The 21384-nt window shown below is 33.4% G+C and overlaps 2 protein-coding genes and 1 pseudogene across 3 annotated transcripts; all 3 read left to right on the forward strand.

The window, feature by feature from the left end:
• The first annotated feature begins 2719 nt into the window (after window positions 1-2719).
• Window positions 2720-6939, forward strand: LOC124846333 (uncharacterized; annotated as a pseudogene). The gene is made up of 2 exons (XR_015783682.1): window positions 2720-4090; window positions 6251-6939. The product of XR_015783682.1 is annotated as an uncharacterized LOC124846333 (transcript).
• An 834-nt stretch (window positions 6940-7773) lies between these two features.
• LOC124846332 (egg cell-secreted protein 1.1-like) lies at window positions 7774-8501 on the forward strand. The gene has a single exon (XM_047323568.2). The coding sequence runs from the start codon at window positions 7925-7927 to the stop codon at window positions 8333-8335; it is 411 nt and encodes a 136-aa protein (XP_047179524.1). The 5' UTR covers window positions 7774-7924; the 3' UTR covers window positions 8336-8501.
• Window positions 8502-13681: 5180 nt separating this feature from the next.
• Window positions 13682-21384, forward strand: LOC124846334 (diacylglycerol O-acyltransferase 2D-like). The gene is made up of 9 exons (XM_088114199.1): window positions 13682-13938; window positions 14015-14089; window positions 14173-14258; window positions 15870-15976; window positions 16056-16211; window positions 20488-20574; window positions 20650-20744; window positions 20825-20912; window positions 21103-21384. The coding sequence occupies exons 1-9, from the start codon at window positions 13784-13786 to the stop codon at window positions 21202-21204; spliced, it is 951 nt and encodes a 316-aa protein (XP_087970325.1). The 5' UTR covers window positions 13682-13783; the 3' UTR covers window positions 21205-21384.

Below are 21384 nucleotides of genomic sequence, written 5' to 3' on the forward strand. Positions count from 1 at the left end.
ATTCGCTGGTTTAGTAGTGTTCGGTCAGTTAAAGGTTTAATTAGCGTTCGGTCAGAGGTTGAATTAGTAGCGAGCGTCCATAGGTAGTAGCGAGCGTTCATATTGGTGGCGTTCGGCCTTGGTTTAGTTGCGATTGTGAGCGTTCGGCCTTAAGTTTGTATTCTTAGGTTTGAATCTTAAGCGTCCGGTCTTGATATTTGTTAGTGATCGTTAGCGTTCGGTCTTCAGGAGGTTTGATCGTAGAGCGCCCGTCCAAACAGTGTCTGTCCAATGGTTTTTGACGTTCGTCCAAACAGTGTCCGTCCAATGGTTTATGACGTTCGTCCAAACAGTGTCCGCCTAAGGGCTTTTGGCGTTCGTCCAAATAGGGTTCGTCCATTTAAGTGGTGATGTTTTCTCTCATTCCAGTAAGCTATGTTATTTAAATATTTCGGTTACAATTTATGAATGCATTTTCATGTGATCCAAATTGGTTGAAAGTGTATGGTTATAAGTGGTTTATGATGTACATTGTTGATCCAAAAGGAATATCATGAGATTTAAAATGGTCGGATTCAATCGGAAATTTTGATCTCTCGGTGGGATCAGTTAGTGTATCGAATGAATGTAAGAGGCTTCCATATGGGGGGTTATCCCTAACACTCCAACGGTCTTTCATTCTCACTTAGAGAGGATTGACGCGTGTGGTGGGAGTAGTGGGAGGTCCTAGGGTAGACGCTATCACTGGAGGTCTATTCCGCGGTAACGGACTAGCCTTGTGTATGGTCGGGTGGAACCCCTCGGCAATGGCTTTGCAAAGCAGTAGAGGCCATCACAAGTGCACAACCCGCCACAGCTCTACATACATTCTATGTCCGGACGTGTCTAGAGTCTTAACATGATAGGATGTTTGTCTTGATGAGTTTTATGAAATAAATGCTTATGTTGACTAAGGTGTTTATATGTGTATGGATATTCTGGTAAATGCTAGATTGATTGAAAATGAATTGTATGATTGTTTGAGACCTAGCTCACCCTTGCATTTGTATGTGTTGCATGTGTTTGCTTTCCCCCTTGCGATGATCATCCAATCCTTTGGATGTGAGCTGATGATGTACCTTTGGAGCAAGCTTTGGAAGTTGAGGAAGACCCAGCACCTAGTGCTTAGGATTTCTACTAGCTCTTATGTTAAATAGCTCTTCATTTTGAAAGATTTCTAGACTTCATTTTATCATGATCCGTCTTTTGGAAAACTTTTTAGGTCTCTTTAAAATTTCAATAGTCTTGTATTTTGGAGAGTTGTGAACTTGTACTTAAGTTTTAACACTTCCCAGCTAGACTTGGATAATTGTACTCCTTAATTCTATCTATTGTGTACTCTTAACTGCTTTCTATTATTCTAATCGATGCATTCTACATATATACATTGCTATATATTTTGGGATGTCACAATATCAAAGTTTAAAATAGAAATAAATTCTAATTTCACTTTAAATTCTTATATTAAAATCATATTTAACTCAAAATATATTTTTTTTTGGTTTTATTTCTTTTACAGAGTTTATTGATTCAGCTTATGAAAATATTTTCTTGTGTTTACACTGTAATACTACTGTAATAATAGTTTTTACTCTGAGTTACATATTTAATTAATAGTTAAAAAACCATTCCTAGAAAACTTTGTTCTCGTTGGTGACAGTAAAAACATGAAAGGCAAATAAATAGATATAGGTAAGATCTGTGAATATTCTAAAAGCTTTGAAAGTGGTTGATAAAAAAAACGAATACCTTTTCTCTCAAAAGAATTTCCTATAATAAGAAGAAAGATAATAACAATGTACAATCTCGAAAACCCAACATTTAAACGTGGGAAAAAATGAAAGTGAGAACTTGATTTTAAAGGAAGGTATATTCATGACAATGAGATAGTTACAAATTTAATTTTAATCAATTCAATCCATTTAAAACTGAATTTTAGTCACTTAAAATTATTTAAAGCTGAATTTTAGTCACTTAAAATTATATTAAAATTATATTGAGTATCTTATGTCATTGATATCCAAATTCCAAAACGCTAAAGATATTTTGATGTTCAAGTTAACTTTAATACTCAAGTTAATATTAGTCAATTGATCTTAAATTCACTTACCATATATTATAAGTTTTGAAATGTACTTATGACTAGTGATATTAATCACAATCCAATGTTTAATGTTTAATAAGTACTACTTACCTATAAGTTTAATCTTCATTAATAATTATACTTTAGATTCGTAACGGTTGTCATACTCTTTTGGACAGTCGATCTCACTCCGGATCCATGAAGGTATACGATATATATATATATATATATACACTAAATTAAAATAACAATTGAAAAATAATCCTTCATTTTGTTAAATATAAGATATAAAACATTTTAGAGGATGAAAAGATCACATCATCATCAAAATAAGAAGTTCTAAAGTGATTTCACTGTGTTTGACTAATCTAAATTTGAATAAGTTTAAATATTTAACTCTGATTGGTCGAACTTAAAACAAGCTTGTTTATAATTAGATTGTTTGTAAAAAATCATAATTGAATGGGTTTGATTTGAGTTAAACAAAATTAACATAAACTGATTGTATAATTATGATTACATTCAGTCATAGATTTATCGAAAGAACACATGGTAGTTTGATTCAAATAATGTGTATCTCTCCACGTTTTCTTCCTTTTATAGTATTTCGCTAAAAGAAACCTCTGCTATTGGCCTCGTTGGTGTTCTCTCTCAGACCCTGACACCAAGACACAGACTTTTATTATCACTGATGTCACATCTCCACCTTACTCATCATAACACCCTTTCTACCTTCTAATTTTCACACCTATCACCACCCTCTTTTCACTCTCTGCTGCTGCTCATTGAAATCAATGAAATCATTCATATTAGTGTTGTATATTGGAGAGCCATAATAATTTATAATCGCTTAATCATTGGGCTCTCTCTTCTCTTTTTTTTTTTCATCCAAGCCAATCAATCTTTGCTTATGATATGCCATATCATTACACTAAGTATAGCAAACCCTTTTTTCTTCATCATTATTCTCTTCCTTTAGGACTTCTTAAGCTCCATGTAGAGTACCTAATTGTTTATACAATTGGGTTTAGTTTATAATTAAAATTTCACTTGCTTGCACAAATACACAATTTGTCTCTGTTATGCAAGAGAAGCGAAAGAAATCTACTTTAGATTTACTCAGGAGCACAAGATAATTGGTTAGATTTATTTGGGTTTCTGAATATGACAAATTTTCTGGCTTATAGATGGATCTTCTTATCTTCTTTCTCCCAGTATACAGTTTTTGGCTTTTGGGTTTGGTGGCAGGTTTTCTTTTGTTTAGTGTATTTTCTGACCATTAATTGTTATAGATTACTTTTAGCTTAGCTAGTTTACTCCGTGGAACTTGAATTGTGTTTTCCCTGAAAATGAACAATTGAAGTTGACACTTGATATCAGTCTTTCTACAAGGGAATCTTAGCAGAAGAATTGGGCTAGGGTTGCTTGATTAGCAAACTTCTAGCTATTATGACTGATAAACATTATACTGAATCTTTGATCCAATGAGTTGCAATTGGAAATTTGGAATTATGACTGTGTTTTTTTATCCATAACAGGATTGGTTGGTGGGTGTGGAAGGAGGAGATTTTATAGTGGTCAACGATTTGCTTTGAACTGCTAAAGAATCATTCAAAGATCCAGTTGAGTGAGAACTAGGAAGATGGGATCTTTCATAGGTCATATATTACCAGGGACCTTGTTTCTTCTAGTCGGGGTATGGCATATATGGGGATCTGTGGTGAGGTATGTATCAAATCCTAAGACATTCAGAGTCCATGTTTGGAATCCAGTACCAGGGTTTAATGGGAGACTCAAGCACTTGGAGCTCTATGTCATTTCAATTGGTGCTTTCATTGACTTGTGTGTGGAGCTTTTGTTAGCAACCCACCTTAGGTTTTTTGTAGATGGATCCTTGAACACCACTTACTTCAACAACTTTGAGCACTCTGGAATGCTTCTAATGTTTCTTATCTATGGTGTTGTTGCCCTCTTCTCGGAAAAGACACGGTTAGTTTTTGCTCTTGTTCTTATTGTTATTGTGTGGGTCATTTCTTGTTAAAATTCATTACCAATATCCATTCTTCAATACATGTAATATTGAACACCTATGTTGTATAATTCAATTTTAAAGTATTGGTATCCATCGGTTAAGAATAGATATTTCCCATATCTTTTAGTCAAGGCAGATCAATGCCTTATTCGACACAAATCTTTCTTTTTCTGTTTTTCTTCCTTTTTTTCTGGTCTGAAAAATTGAATGCCGGTTGATTCTAATGTTTTTAATCTATAATACTGTTACTCTGCTATCGGAAGGGATAAGTTAGCTAAGTTGTTTCTCTTCTTCTTATTATGTTTCTGGCATTTTCTTTTGCAAAATGGGTTAACAATCTCTAGAGCCTGTTAAGAAAACGAATATGTTGCTAATGGAATGTTAAATTGTTGGTAGCCATCAGTTAAGAATAATTTATTCTAATGTAAAAAACAATGAATGCTGCAGCTCTGCTTGAATGTGTCTCTAGTCACGGTTAAAAAGGTCCTAATAATTTATTCCATCTGATTTACTTTGGAAACTAAACAGAAGATAAAGCAGGGTGTTGATATCATTCTCTGTGTTGCTTTGAAGAGAGAGCAGTCCACTTCCAACTTCTACCTTGGAAACTCAAGTTTCTTGGATGGTTTTTGGATTGTTTGATTGGTTTGGATCAAGTTCTTTTCAGTTTCTTGAGGATAAGGTGCCGGTCTTTGGGATCAAAGCTTGCTTGTCAAGTTCGATCCAAGAACTTTTGGTTAAATGATGTTTTGATAGAATCTTTGCTGGTGTTTTGTCACAAGGGTGTGGTGAGTTTGGAGAAGGAGGTTTTTGATGGTGTTTGTTTGGATGACAAAGGTTAGGCAAAGAAAGTGAACCAAAGAAAGCAAGAGATGAAAACTCAAAGAAAGGAAAGAGTTGAAGGAGAAGAGTAACTTGAGGAAAAGAAGTAAGCAGAGAACTTGCACCTCTTACAAACAAGATAAGGAGGGTTTTCGTTCCTATCCATGTCCTCATCAATTATTATAGGACCTGAAGATGTTGATGGTGAATGAGTGATAGGATTGCATGACACACTAGGATGTTTTTTCTTCTGTGTAGTGTAATTCTTTCTGTATTATCCAATTCTTAACTTCTCAAACACATTTTAGTAGACATGAAGGTACCAATTCATCCAACATTTTTCTGAACCTCATGATGGTAACATTTTTTATTCACCATGCACTGACAAATGGAAATGATAGTATGCAATTTCATTTTAGAAAAATCATTCTGATTGAATAGGTAAATAAATTGAGAGTGAAAACCCAAATGTCCCATGGTAAAAGCTTCACTAAATCCACAGTATGAGCTATTTAACTCTGAAGGTGAAAATGTCCCTAAGAATTTTTAGGAACGTACCGGTTCTCTTTCTTCTGATTTTCTATTATATAATTAGTTCTTGGCCACCTAGAGTTATCTGCTGCGTTATAGCACGAAAGTTTATGCTTCTGTTAATCAGTCCCTAACGATGCACCCTTTCATTCTTGTGATAAAATATGTTGCCTTTAAACAAAACTGAAAAACAGTTTCCTGCCTGCTTGAGAGCTACTGGTTATTTTATTCATGTAGTGTTTTGAACTGACTTCAGATAACTTTGTTGTATGCTTCTGAAGATTCTAACGGACAATTAGTTCACTTTCTTAGTAACGAGTCTGGATATCATCGGACTTTTATTGCATGACTGTTTTCTCTCCTATAGTTTAGTGCTAACTGCCATATCTTCTTCACTCAATTGTTCTTAATTAAACCTATAACTAGTACAATTGTACATATGCTGTTGGAAGGAGATCACAAAGATATTTGTGATGCTATTTGGCAGAATTTGTGTTACTTAAATTCATCTAGGAAATGTTAATTCTTTCAATATATTAATCCCTGAATTGAAATATGTATAAGAAGTATTATCTACATGTTGCCCGTGTGTGCATGTATGTGCTTGAGTGCATTTTGGAAATTGGTTCTGGAAAGTCTGATACTTGCCAGTTTGTTCAATTTCCAAATGTCTATGTTTGCCTAAATCTTAATTTATTTGTTAACTGCTGCTTTATAACCTATTGGCTCTTTTCCATTCTCATTTTCTTGATTCTCTTGTGTAGATATCTTCCCTTGCCGGTGAGTGCTCTTTGTTTGATTGCTGCCACAGCATTCTGTGCAGAGTATCTTCTATTCTACTTTCACTCAACAACACACAAAGGCCTTGAGGGATATTACCATGTCCTCCTTGCTTTCCTCATTGGCCTTTGCATTATATCTTCAATTGCAGGGGCCCTTCTGTCTACCAGCTTCCCAGTAGATTTATGTAATGGCATTGCCATAACGCTGCAAGGAATCTGGTTCTATCAGACTGCATTTGTTCTTTATGGTCCCATGCTACCCTCTGGTTGTAGGCTCAAGGATAGTCATATCACATGCCATGCAAAAGAGAGTGAGGTTCGGGCTGAACTGCTTGCTAATGTTCAACTCTTTGTTGCAGTCCTCACTGTTCTTGTAGGAACTGTAGCATCCTATGGCTTTGCAGCTTCAAGATATATGCCAACTGTGAAAAACTTGCAACCAATTCAAGTTGAGTTAGACAAGGAATGAAGTACCAACGCAATGCAGCATGGTTGACACATGATTTTTTTCTTTAAATTTGTTGTCAGAGATTTGTTCCTCAAGTTAATATAAGTTGAAAAGTATCAATCTCTTAAACAAATCTCATTACTTTCATAGTGATTGACTCTGTGCTGGGAATATCTTAGTAAAAGAAAAGAAGAAGATGAGGAATGCAGTTGGTTTTGCAGTATATTGACAGCGTTGTTTCTTGTAAAAAGTGTGCATATTGAAGTAAAAGAGTGAAGGAAATGAAATTTTTGGAATCAAATGTAAAATAAACAGAAAAAAAACTTTTACTGTGTAAATTTATGGAGTGAGTTTCCGTGTTTGTACTCCCATCCATGCTTATGTATATTATTTATGACAACTAATACAAATACTTTGATAACATTTTTTTACGATATTTTAACACCATTTACGTGTCATTTTATGATTTGTCCATGTTGATATTTATGATTATTATTATTGATTGTGCAATAATTTTGAACTAATAACAGAATGACACGTAGATGATATTAAAATATTGTCAAAAAAATGTTGTCAAAGTATCATTATCCAATACAATATTCACATTTTGAAAAGGGAATAAAAGATTATTTTTTTAGTTTATTTAAAATTATACAAACATTTTCTTACATTTTCCTTTTTGTGGTGAACAGCAAGTAAAGCTTAATCTTCTTTTTTTATATTACTGAGACTTAAGGAAAAATATGCATAGTAATTTTGCAATAAAAAAAATAGTAAAGAGTTAACTAAGATATAAGTAAGGACAAGGAAATTTTAATAAAATTATAATAATAGATTAAACGAAAATCAAATTTAAAAAATAACATTCAAATTATAGTGGATTTTATTGTCTAACAAATGTGTAAATTTGCAGACTCTTGGTTTTCAAGTGTATTTATAATTCCCTTGCTTATGCCATCTTAATGACCAAAGAACTCAAAGGACTAATTACGAATTGGTTAATCATAAAGAAATGTCCATAAAAAATCATAAAGAAAGTTATTGAACAAATTATCCCTTATGTAGCCACTATGAAATAAGTTAATTATTTTGACACTCTTCATATCCTCACAGCAGCCGTTACTAAATCCATGTTGTATATAAATCCCAACCAAGGTTTGTTAAGAATCATCCTCTCCAACACATTTTGATCATCTGCTTAGACTAAAATGGCTTCCACTCACACCCTCTTTGTCCTTTTCTCTTCTGTGACAGTAGCTGCATTGGTCTTCTCAGCATCAATGGTTGAGTCAAGATCAATGTCCAACCCCTCTTCAAGCCTTTTGGTTCGGTTGAAGCTTGAGGGTGAACCTTCCAACTGCTGGGACTCACTGTGGCAACTCCAAGCATGCAGTGGCGAAATTGTCACATTTTTTCTGAATGGTGAGACCTACCTCGGACATGGTTGCTGCGAAGCAATAAAGGTGATTGGACATGATTGCTGGCCAAACATTGTTGCCTCTCTGGGGTTCACCGATGAAGAGACTGATGTATTGGAGGGTTACTGTGAGGAGGCTGTTCTTCGTTCAGCTCCACCACCACCACCACCAAAATCTATGCTTCTTCCACAAAGGAATTAACTTTGGAGTTTGTGGCTTCCCATGAATAACAAATAAGAGCTTTGTTTTGTTTCATTTTCAGCTTTATGTTGCCACGCATCCTTGTACTAGGTGGAAATCACGATTACATGTTATGTTTTCTGAATTCAGTCAATGATATATATAATATTACATACAGGTTGTGTTTTTCATACTGAAAAGGTTAACTGCAATAAGATAAGTAGCAGGTTAATTATATTATCAATCTTCATTTATAAGTTCAATTCGATCTTAGCCGATCTCAGGTTACCGACTCTCTGGCCCCCTTTCGGTGCAGCACGATTGGAGAGTTCTATGTTTGTTTTATAATACAGTAAATTAAAATTTAATATTTTGAATTTTTTTTATTATTTAAAAAGATTATCTTATACTAACTTTTAAGTGAATTGCTGTTAACAACAGTTTTTATTCAAATTAAATTTTAAAAATAATTATTAAGTTAAATTAATATATGGGAATTAATTACAACTATATATAGTACTCACTATGTTATATAAATAAATTAAAACACTTTTCAATATATTAAACTTTATTTCTCCAATATTAGTTTTTTAAATTACTTAATTATTTAAATGCAAAATTAAAATTTCCTTTATTTTAAATTTTATTATTTTTTGTATAAATTATTATTAGTGATATTTTCTATTAAACACAATTAAAAATAAAATTTAATTTTAATTTATATATTGTGTTCTTAAACTTAATATTTTTAATGTTAATTATTATTAGTGATATTTTTTGTTAATTTTTTTTTAATTCAGTCCAATTTTGTTTTTTCTAAATTGAGACTAAATTTAATTTTTATAAAAATTCATATTTTTATTAAATTTTTCTTTAATTATTTTTAAATCAACTCTATCTATAATATTAGAATATAATTATTATATTTATATTTGATTTTTCTACATATAAAAGATAATAGAATTGCTATAAAACTAATGATGAATTTTCTTTTCTAATTTTAAAAATAATATAGACATTTCCTTCTAATTTTAAAAATAAATTATAATTTTTCTTCACATTTCATAAATAAATTAGAATTTTCCTTCTAATTTTAGAAATAATGAAGAGTTTTTCTTAAAATTTTAAAAATATTAAAGAAGTTTCCTTCTAATTTAAAAGAAATGAAGAATTTTTCTTTTAATTTTAAAAATAATAAAGAATTTTTCTTATATTTTTTTTTAAAAAAATTTCCTTCTAATTTTAAAAATAATTTTTTAATGAAGAATTTTTCTTCTAAGAAAAAATGAAGAATTTTTTTTCTAATTTTAAAAATAGTGAAGAAATTTTCTTCTAATTTTAAAAATATTTTAAAAAATTTAATAAAAAATATAAAAATTAAAATTCACAAATTGACACATGACACGAATTTTACATCTTCCATTAACACTTTAAATGACATTATAAAAAAATCAAATTGAACATCATTTATTAAAATAAAAACCACATTAAACATTTGAAGAGTATTTGAGCCTATATATAAATAATACATCAAGGTAAACTGAATACAAAATATACTCACAAAACTAAGTAAGAATTTAAATATAAAGATAAATTACAAACTAAATAAATATACAAAAGTGTAAAGCATACAAGACGTGTAATTGGTATTGAAATTTAATTTCAAAATTTTAATTTTGACTCCAAAAATTAAAAATACATAATTCCTAATTGAAAAAAAACTATTCTAAATTGAATGTTACTTATAAAGAAAATCTTAATTTATGTTAAGAAAATATTAATATTATTTTAAATTTTAATGTAGAGGATAAAAATGTCATTATGGTTTAAATAATATTTTTTTGAATTGTTTAAAAAGAATTGAAGAATGCTACATGTGTTTCAAATATTTTGTATAATAGACAGGATGAGGGAATTCGTCACCAAACTCCTTTTGTTTGTTGTTTCATTAAATACAAATTACCTTTACTTTGTACTTTATGGGCAATTACACTGTTTTAGAATCAAATTAAAAACTATTCTCTATGCGGATCACCATCGTCACTTTGACTTCTTTTATAAAAATATTTAAATATTTTTAATGACCAAAGGCATTCTATATAAATTCTATGTGTGTATTTTCTTTTCATAATTTTTATTTTAATACAAAAGTTTTACGAGTTCTCAATTTTTGTTAATATTTTATTTAACGGTGGGAAAAATATTTGTTTCGAAGAATATTTTATCATTATTATGACATTGTTACCTTAGGATTTCCATAAATCTTATAAGATTCTCACTTTTATTAATATTTTATTAAAGTTTAAATACTCTTTTGTTTTCTATAGCTTGATTCAAAATAGTTTTTATTTTGAAAAACGTTGATTTTAGTTTCATAATATTTAATTTGATTTTTTTTCATTATATCATCTGTGAGACCTGAAAAATAGAGTTAAAAATGAAGCAAAAATGTGCCTTAAGTTAATAGGACCAGACTTTAAAATGTCATTTCAAACATCCTGGCCCATTAGCTTAAGCATTTTGTCTCTCTCTCTAAAAATTTAGCTCTTCTTTTTTTTTTCTCTGCCTTCTCTCTACCACATCTCTGCCTTTTCTCTTCAATCTCTTTTTACTGAGCCAGTGGATTCCTGATTAGGTGACACTCAAACATCCGCGACGTAAAGGGCTTCACAACTAACCGATTCATTTCGGGTTCTAAGCTGGTAAGTCCCTCCATGCAACCTCTTCTTTGTCCTTGAACTAGCACATGAAATCTCTGTTAGTTGCATGTGTCTTGTGCTTTCATCTTCTTCAATTTTTCCACTCCATTCTAGCTCTAAGTTCTGTCACCAATGTGGTGTTCTGTAGGGTTTTGTTGAGTTCTCACAACTCAAGGTTCGGTTGAAGGGTCCTTGTGAGTTGTTCAGTCAAGTTACTCTAAGGTAAGGGGAGCTAGGTTTTCTTAAAAATTATTGTTATGAATTGTGTAAATGTGATGATCTTTGTGTGACCATGCTATTTGGGTTGAAATTATATTTTTGAGATTTTCTGTATGAACTGAACTATATGCTGGAAATTTGTGACTGTAGATTTGGTTGGGCTGAGGTGATGTTTGAAATTTGATATGTTTAAGGTATGGGTTCTGCTAAATGAGGATTCAGAGGGAATGTAAGGGAGTATACACTGTGTTGAGTGAACTATTAGGATTTTAGGTCATTTGAGAGGAAGTGAGGTAGTGATTTTGGGCACTGGAGGTCTTGTGTGTTCTTGTGTTGTTTGGGTAGCTCAGATAGGTCAATTCTGACTTGTTAGGAACCACAAAATGGTCTAAAACGAGTTACAATTGATAAAATTGGATTTGGGTCTCTAAGTTGTTGATTTTGGTGTTCTAGAGTAGGAATTGAGACTTAATCACTTTAGAATGGTAGTAGGAATGTTTATAATCATCTATACAAGTTTAATTAGGTGTAATACAGGAATTAGGGGTGTTAGAAATTGGATAAGAGACCTAGAAATGGTAAGGGCTGGTGTGAGTGTATGATTCTGCAGAATTTGCGTTCTGCATATGATGAAGTGTCGTTATGCGAGCTGTCTCGCATAGCGAGTCCTTGTAGAGAGTGCTCACTGTCTGGGTCATTCGCTGTGCGAGTTGCGCTGTGCGAATTACCAGAGGGTGTTTCTCTCTGTTTGTGGATTCACCTAGCGAATCATGTCGCTATGCGACTGGTGGTGGTCTGGAACCACTGCCCTTTTAATTCGAAGAGCGAGATGGGCGCAAAGCGAGAGGGTTTGGGGGTGTGCTCTCTGTCTGAGCTTTCGCATAGCGACCTTGGTGCACTATGCGAGAGACCTGAGGCCTGTAGCCTCAGCAAGTTAATTCGCATAGCAAATTAAGTGGGTGCGTTGTGCGTGAGACATGAGGTACAGCACCTCAGCGAGTTAATTCGCCTTGCGAGTGAGGGTGCGCTGTGCGAATCCTTTGAGTCCAGTTTTCTCTTTTGTTCTCTTTTTGGTTGAATTAAGTGTGTGGAATGCTTGGAATGCATAGTATGATGGTGGTAATGTGATTATATTAAAAGTATGCGAGTATGAAACATGTTTGGTGATTGAAAGTATGTGGTTTTAAAAGTATGGTTGATGGACGTAATTCCATGGACCTCAAAGGAGGTTACATGGTGGTGCCTTATGTTATTGGACGTAATTCCGATCTCAAAGGGAGGTTACATGGTGGTGTCCTATATTATTAGACGTAATTCCATGATCTTCAAGGAGAAAATTCGTGGTGGTGCCCTTAGTGTTTAAAATGATTTGCATGGTAGCTCAGTCTTGGGGGTTGTCCTGAAACTACAATGGTAAATCATTCTCAAGTAGAGAAGATTGAATCATGTCGTGAGTAGTAGCAGGAGGTCCTAGTCTTGGGTGCTTCTAATATGGCCCAAGGTGAGTGATAACGGACTAACCTCATGAGTGTGGTAGGGTGAAACCCATTGGCAATGGCTTTGCAAAACAGTAGAGGCCACCACGAGTGCATGACCCGCCATAGCTCGGCAAACATTCTAAGTCCGGACAAGTCAAGTTTAAAGTGCAACAAGTCATGTTTGTGTAGTGTAGTATATTTGTCCTTACTTGCATGTTGTCTGTGACTGTTATAGCATGATTTTTGTATATCTAGCTCACCCTTGCTTCTGTGTTTGTGTTTTGCTTGGGTATGTTTTTCTTTTGCAATGATCATCCACTTGGATGTGAGCAGAGGTGGATAAGGTGCCTCTGAAGCAGGCTTTGGAGGAGACGATGTTGCAACTTAGTCTAGTTAGGACTCTTAGTGGTTCCTTATCATTTTGAAATACTCTATTATGTTTAAGTTTTAAATGAGGATTTATGGATTTATTTTGTGATGACTGTAACTTTAATACTTTACTTACAATCTACTTCTCACTGTTCTCTTATATTAAAATGTGGACTTACTACATTATATGCTTCTATATAATTTGGGATGTTACATCGTCTAAATAATTAATGGCATACTATATACTAAATGATTAACGACATACTATATGATTAACGACATATTGTATACGATGGTTAAATATTTCATTTTTTTTATTTGGCTCGTTCTAAAACCAAAATTCAAATCCAATACTGTCATGTCATCTCATCTTATAATTCAAATCCAAAATCTTATAATTGATTATAAAACTGTCGAAGGTAGATATATATAAATTGTCTTGATAAACAGTTTGATTTAGTTTAAAACGGAGAAAGAAGACGACATCATTACCTAAGTTTCAGACTTTACTCAATTTGTACTTTGAGGTCAGATGAGAAAACGATACACGAAAGATTGTGGGTGAAAGAGAGAGAGGAAAAGGGGCACGAAAGTCATTTCCCATTATCCTTTTGAGTGTGGTTGTTTATATTCATATTATAGTGTTGTGTAACGCTCATCATTTATTTCATATCAACCCACTACAACAGTGGAAAGAACAAAGCATGGAGAAAGTGTGGAATGGAATCGAAAAGTCCTCTGAATCATGCGACATGTTGAAGACTGTTCCAGCACTGGCGCTGTACCTTGGATTCATTCACTTCAACTTCATCTTCATCCTCTTCGCCACCTTCTTCCTTTCTCTTTCAAAAGCACTCTTGTTAGTCTTCTATTTTCTTATTTGCCTTCAATTTCTTCATCATCTTACATAATGCCTTTCACAATTTTCATAATAGGGTGTTCGGTTTCCTCTTCCTGTTCGTCGTGATTCCTGTCGACAAAAACAGCATGTTTGGTCGAAAATTGTCAAAGTATAATCTTTGTCTTTCTCTCTTTCTTTTTTCAGTTTTACTTTAAAACTAATCTGGGAACTTTTCTTTTGGCTAAATTTCAGATACATTTGCAAGCACATTTGCTCCTATTTTCCCGTAAAGCTTCACCTAGAAGATCCAAAGGCCTTTCGTCATAATCGTGCTCATGGTTTGTATCTATCCATCCACTAAATTTTTCACATTTTTTTATGTTTTACCTACTCTGTTATCATTCTAACTTACAATACTTAATCCTTCTCAACTTCATAAAAGTACCTTCATCATTACGGTTTGAGTTAAATAAGAATCCACGTTTTAAACTAATTTTTTTATAAACATTTAAAAAAGATTACGATTTTTTTTATAAATGAAATTAATTTATATATTAAAAAGTGAGTTTTTAAGCCTAACTCAACTCCAGAGACTTAGAAGGTAGGTTTAAGTCTAACTCAATCCCACAAAATCAGTTTGTAAGATAAGGTTTGCACCTCACTTATATATTATAATTTGATTTTATATCTAGTTGATGTCAGACTTCTAACACTTACACCAAAAACACTACTAAATATTTGATTCAATGTACTCTATTTTAGATCATAAACAAATTATATTCTTTCTTCTTTCTTTTAGGTAGGTGCTATGATGCTTTTTTATTTGTTAGGTAATAAATAATTTTTTTCCCATAAAGATGTTTGGTTGGGGATGCGTCACTCTCTATGAAGGAAACTTAAGAGAGAAATCTAACTATTTTAAAATTAATTTGGAGCAACTTGTCGCCTTATATAATATAAAATTTAAAGATGAATGTACAGGAAATACTTGTAATATTATCCAATCATAATTGTAATATCATCCTGTCAAATAATTATATTTTATATATTGTGCTTTTGTTTTTTTTTTCTTTTGATAATAATTTAGTTTCTTAGATGAGATGTTAATACCGGTTTAAATTCCTTATGTGATTAAAGAAAAAAAAAACTAACCTATCTATAATATCTTGATAATTTATTATATCATAACTAATATTAAAACAGCTTCTTTGACATTATATTGAAAATTAACAATAATGATTTATCTCATTTGCTAAGATAACCTTTTAAATTTATGTAGTACATATTATTTTAGTATTAAATTAAGAAGAATATTTCAAATAATGGATTATAAGTGTAATATATTATACAATTTTCTTAGTTACTTGCAAATAAATACTATTACATTATTAATAAAGTATTTTTTAATTACTGAAATATCAAAATAAAAACAATAAATAAAGCAGTGCAACTTGCACGAGAAAAAAGTCATTACATAGGACGTGACAAAGTTTATATTACAAGAAAACTAATGTTAAAAGTATATGTTAATGTTCTTTATTTAGCATATTAGAATATTTTACAATATTTATTTTCAGCGTATGAGACATAGTTTCAATTCTGATTGAACATTTTTCTTTCCAAATTTTTAACCTGACGTTGAAACGTCACGTCAGAAAGTTAATGCACTCCATACGCTATTCTTCATGGACATTTAATTTGCTTTCTATAAATCCATAAAAGCATACAATGATAATGTGTGCACTTCAACTTACAACAACAATTCATTTCCTACATTAGTTACCTAAATTCCTAAGATTGATGACAAAACATTGATTTGGCTTAGTTCTGTTTTTGGAATAAATTGTGATTGACGTAATTTAATTAAGTATAGTGACTTAGAAAAACTTGTTTTTGTGATGAAACGATTGATAGTAATTGCTAACAACAGCATGGCCTGATGTGTGCAGTGTTTGGTTATGAACCACACTCAGCTTTTCCACTTGGCATGGTTGCACTTGCTGAAAACGCAGGTCTCATGCCCCTTGCAAAAACAACATTTCTAGCTAGCAGCGCCGTAAGGGTTTCTTTCTACTTTTAAGACTCTCGAGTGAAAAAAGTTAACAAGAATCGATGCTAACTTCTTCTATGAACAGGTTTTCTATATACCATTTTTGAGACACGTATGGACATGGATGGGATTTACTGCAGTCACAAAGAAAAATTTCATTTCCTCCTTGGAAGCTGGCTACAGTTGCATTTTAGTGCCTGGTGGAATTCGAGAAGCACTTTTTTTGGAGCCCCATTCTGAGGTACACTTGTCTTTCTTTTCTCCACCCTATACTACTGTTTTCATTATTTGGGTCTTTGTACCAAATTAGGCATATTTGTCTATAATATTACCAAAATGGACAAATTCAACCAAAATTACGAAAATGGAGAAGTCGTGGGGCCCAAACGACTTCAATTGAAGAAGTCGTGCCCCTCCTGCACGACTTCACACTGTTCATATGTACAGTGTTGAAGTCGTGCACCCCAAAAACAACTTCTGATGACCGTAATCGATTACAATGTAATGGTAATCAATTACAGAGTGTTGAAATCGTGACCACCCTGCACGACTTCAAATAAGTATGCCAAAAACGCACTGGTAATCGATTACAACACTTCTGTAATCGATTACCAGGTTGTATTTGGTGCAAGATTCATTCTGGTAAGCGATTACAAGGTTGTTGTAATCGATTACCAGTGTGTTTTTGGTTGGTTTTTGAAATTTTGTATTGTAATTGTGGTGCATATTTTGAAGTTTATTAAGTGTATTGATATGAATTTGTGTAAGCACGCATTGTTGTTGATTACATTGTGATGTATTGTTTTGTATGGGAAGAGTATATGATTTTATGTAATAGAAATAAGAGAAAATCATAAGATGAAATGAGAAATGAAATTTGTAGTATTTTATTGAATTAAAAGTGCATTACATAAGGAACAAGCTAAAATTAAAAGAAAAGGACAGTACAAATTGAAAGGCATCTAGGAAGATGATCCACCATGTGGACCAAAATGACGACGCAGATACTCAATGTCGTGCTCCACATGCTCAACTCGAGCATCAATAGTATCGAAGCGGTCACCCATGTTCAGTTCCAATTGTTCAAATCTTGCATTCATGCTTTCATTGAGTGTATTGAAGCTGTCCCCAACAAATGTTCGGAGATCGTTTATCCCCCTCATGACATCATCAAATCTACTAGTTTGTAGTTGAGGAGGTGGTTGATTTTGAGGTTGAGGTGGAGGAGGAGAATTTTTGTGCACCCATCTGTTGTCAGCATTTTGGGTCAATCCAAATGATTGTATGACTCCTCCTGATATTGTCCAATGCCTAGTAGGTGGGACAGATATTTCATCCTCTAGTGGAACTTCAAAATGTTCCAGGATGCGGGTGACCAAAGTTGGATATGGTAAAGGAGCACTTGGCCTCAAAGCCTTCTTCATCCTATGTCGGATGAGATGGGTCCAGTTTATCTGTTTTGCCATCATTATAATCCACATTATCAGAAGATCTTCCTCGGTTGCCTGTGCAAAGTTAGAAACACGTGGAAACAAAACACGACATATAGTATAATGTAATACTCTAGCCTCAGCTGTCATATTCCCTGCTAGAATTCTACTAGTAGGGGATTGTGTGGCAAACAAATTAATTGTCTGGCTACGTCTATATTGTATTCATTGGCCCAATCCTCAAATAATTTCCCCTCAAAGGGCAACCCAACAGAGGGAAGATCGGCTATAGAAGCAAAAATGTTGGGTTTGATAATAATTTGGACATTGTTCACCTCAGTTTTCATTGTTCCATTTTCAGAAAATTTGAGGTTACTATAAAACACACGTACCAAATCAGGATAATATGGAGCAAAATCACAGCAAAATTCATCCAATCCCAAATTTTTGAGCATGCCAAAAAATTCAAAACTATGGCTCTCAAAATAATCGTCATCTAGATATTTTGGCTCAATGATTTGGCGGTCTTTATATAGGGAGAAATACCTTTGGGCTAGTGCAGGAGTTGAAAATTGAAGATTTTGGTGTTCAGCAGTGAGTGACGGTGGTGGTGTGGGTGACGGTGAGTTTTCTGCCGGTGAAGGTTGACGGCGGCGACGTCCCCCACTTGTAGAAGATGACCCCCTTACTCTTTGCCTTTTTGAAGATTCTGCCATTTCAAAATCCAATCGGTGCAAATTGAACAAAATTGAAAGGGGAGTGAAAATATGGTGTTTTGAAGTGAAAATGGTGGAAGAGAAGATGATTTTGGACCTTGGAGAGGATGGAAGACGCTGGGAGCCGCCGCTGCTGGAGTGGGAGTGGTGTGGGTTCGTGAGGAGAGAGAAAAAGTTGAATTTATAGACTAGCGTTGGGCTGGTAATCGATTACAAAAACCCTGTAATCGATTACCAGCCTATTTGGTTATGTATTACAACAACTCCTGTACAGCCCTTACAGTAAGTTTCTGGTAATCGATTACCAAAACGTTGTAATCGATTACCAGTCAGTCTGGTAATGCACAGTACAAATTTTCCTGTAAGTCCTTACAGTAGTTATCTGGTAATCGATTACAAAAATCCTGTAATCGATTACCAGTGGTTATGTATTACAACAACTCCTGTACAACCCTTACAGTAAGTTTCTGGTAATCGATTACCAAAACGCTGTAATCGATTACCAGTCAATCTGGTCATGCAGAGTACAAATTATCCTGTAAGTCCTTACAGTGGTTATCTAGTAATCGATTACAGAAAGCCTGTAATCGATTACTAGCCTCCAGGGTAATGAATTAAATTACACCAATTTTTGACCCCTTACATTAAATTACTGGTAATCGATTACAAGGTTTTCGTAATCGATTACTAGTGTTTGGAGGAACAAATTTTGATTTATTGTTTGCTTTAGAATTGATTGAATGCATTATCTATTAAAATTGATTTCTATATAAAGTTGAATGCAATAATAACATCAGAGGATAACAGTTTATGATGATATAAATGTTATTCATTAATTAAAAATTATAAACAAATTACATATTTATAAATAATATTTAGGTACTACTACAAACATTCTTCAAACACTTATACTTTTATAATTTTGTTAACATTATTCTTTAATTTATTTATTTATTACATCATTACAGCTTACGAGGTCAAGCAACCAACTGTCACGGCAAAACTTGCTGCATTGAGAAACCAATACCCACAACAAGTTGAATGCATAGATAAAATCCCATTACAAAAATGGTCTCAGGCTTTTGATGGAGGGAGAAGATATGGACATATGACAACTAATCTTGCTGAGTGCACCAACTCCATTTTAAAGGGAGCACGTTCATTACCAATATGTGCTCTCATCATAACAACATTTGAGAGGACACAATCATGGTTTGTTGAACGCGGATTAAAGGCGAACCGTGTGCTACAAGCAGGACACCAATATCCTGAACAAATCGCCGACATCATTAGGAAAAATCAACAACAATCCGCATTTTGTCATGTTCATCGCTACAACCGTGAAAATTCTGAATTTGATGTTCAGAAAATTTCAACACCTCACCACTACCGTCCTGTTCCACTTTCCTACAAGGTCAGCCTAAATGAATGGTGGTGTGATTATGGACACTTCCAGGCTACTCGTCTCCCATGTCATCATGTCATTGCTGTTTGTGCATTTTCGCATATCCCACTAACCCAAGTAATTAATCCAGTATACAGTCTTAACAACATTTTCAAGGCATACGAAGTACAATTTCACCCAATCCAAAATCAAGATTATTGGTCTGTGTATACAGGTCCAAACTTCATACCAGATCCTAAAATGCGATGCAAGGCATCCGGAAGACCATCTACAAATAGGCTTCATAATGAAATGGATCAATCCAATCCAGATAAGCCAAAAAAATGCTCTTACTGTCGCAACGAAGGTCATCATAGGGGAAATTGTCCTTTTCGTCATTAGTTATTTCTTAATCTTACCCAATTGTAATCAAATCGATGACTGATATATTACTATTAATATTTCTTATTAATATTTATTTTCTCTTTTCCTATAACACAACCAATACATAACATATGTAAAATGCAAAATCATTTTCATAAACCAATCAAAAACACACTAGTAATCGATTACACAAACCCTGTAATCGATTACCAGAGTGCTTCTTGCTACACAACCAACCTGGTAATCGATTACCGAAATGTCGTAATCGATTACCGAAATGTCGTAATCGATTACCAGTACGTTTTCTGCCTACACATTTCCAGTCCTGCAGGGGGTCACGATTTCAACACTCTGTAATCGATTACCAAATCAATGTAATCGATTACAGGACCCAGAAGTCGTTTTTGGGGTGCACGACTTCAACACTGTAGTTATGCACAGTGTGAAGTCGTGCAGGGCCTTTGAAGTCGTTTTGGTCCCCCACGACTTTACTTTGGGTCAAATTTTTCCTATTTTGGTAATAAAGAGAGCATATTTGCCTACTTTGGTGAAAAACCCATTATTTGTCTCTTGAATGTAAAGGTTGGTTAATTATATTTGTAGATCGTGTTTCTAAAGGAGAGAAGAGGATTTGTTCGGGTAGCAATGGAAATGGGAGTACCCCTTGTTCCAGTTTTCTGCTTTGGTCAGGTATTTCATAACTACATCAATTTTCAATCCAAGCTATTTATTCAGATGCTGAAATCTCTGGTGCAATCTATGCAGACAAACTCCTACAAGTGGTGGAAAGTTCCAGGGTTAATTCAAAAACTTGCTAGGTTTATCAAGATTATGCCATTATTTTATTGGGGAATTTATGGGTGCGTCTCTCTCTCTCTCTTTTCATATTGAATACTGATTTTTAAACTAGTTATTACATTCATCACTCTTGTCTTCTCAGATCTCCCATACCATTCAAAAATCCATTGTACATCGTGGTGGGTAGACCGATTGAGACAGAGAAAAATCCAGAACCGACAATGGAGCAGGTAAAACATTAATTAACACACTTCATTCATTCATTAACATTGTCTGACCTTGTTTTCCAAAGTTAACACTACCAATTATGAGCAATTTTTTTGTTGCTATGTTTCAGTAGAGATTTTCAAAATTATGTTTGCAACACTTTTGAATGACAACTCAAAGATGAACTTTGACATCATTTATGTTTGGTTTTAGGTTGACAGAGTACACAGTCAATTCGTGGAAGCACTTAAAGATCTCTTTGCACGACATAAAGCTAAAGCTGGATATACAGATCTTCAATTGAAAATTCTATGACTAGACCAACCTCTTTTGGCCTAAGTGACTATGTTTCTCATTTGAATCTTCTAATCATTCGGATTGATTTATATATGTAAACTACAACCTTAGAAGTAAAACATTAAATTTATTTAGCATAGAGACATTAATTTCTAATGAAAAAACTAGTATAGTAAATTTTGTTGATATTTGTTCTAA

Source organism: Vigna umbellata, chromosome 1 (genome assembly GCF_029865625.1).
Source record: "Vigna umbellata cultivar VRB3 chromosome 1, Vumbellata_1.0, whole genome shotgun sequence".
NCBI classification, from domain to species: domain Eukaryota; kingdom Viridiplantae; phylum Streptophyta; class Magnoliopsida; order Fabales; family Fabaceae; genus Vigna; species Vigna umbellata.

What these genes read in the sequence shown, in the direction of transcription:
- LOC124846334 (XM_088114199.1), top strand. Translation starts at nt 13,784, where the DNA reads ATGGAGAAAGTGTGGAATGGAATCGAAAAGTCCTCTGAATCATGCGAC. An exon ending in TTTGGTCGAAAATTGTCAAA is followed by an intron (nt 14,090 to 14,172) that starts GTATAATCTTTG and finishes GCTAAATTTCAG; the next exon opens with ATACATTTGCAAGCACATTT. An exon ending in TCGTCATAATCGTGCTCATG is followed by an intron (nt 14,259 to 15,869) that starts GTTTGTATCTAT and finishes TGATGTGTGCAG; the next exon opens with TGTTTGGTTATGAACCACAC.
- LOC124846332 (XM_047323568.2), top strand. Translation starts at nt 7,925, where the DNA reads ATGGCTTCCACTCACACCCTCTTTGTCCTTTTCTCTTCTGTGACAGTA.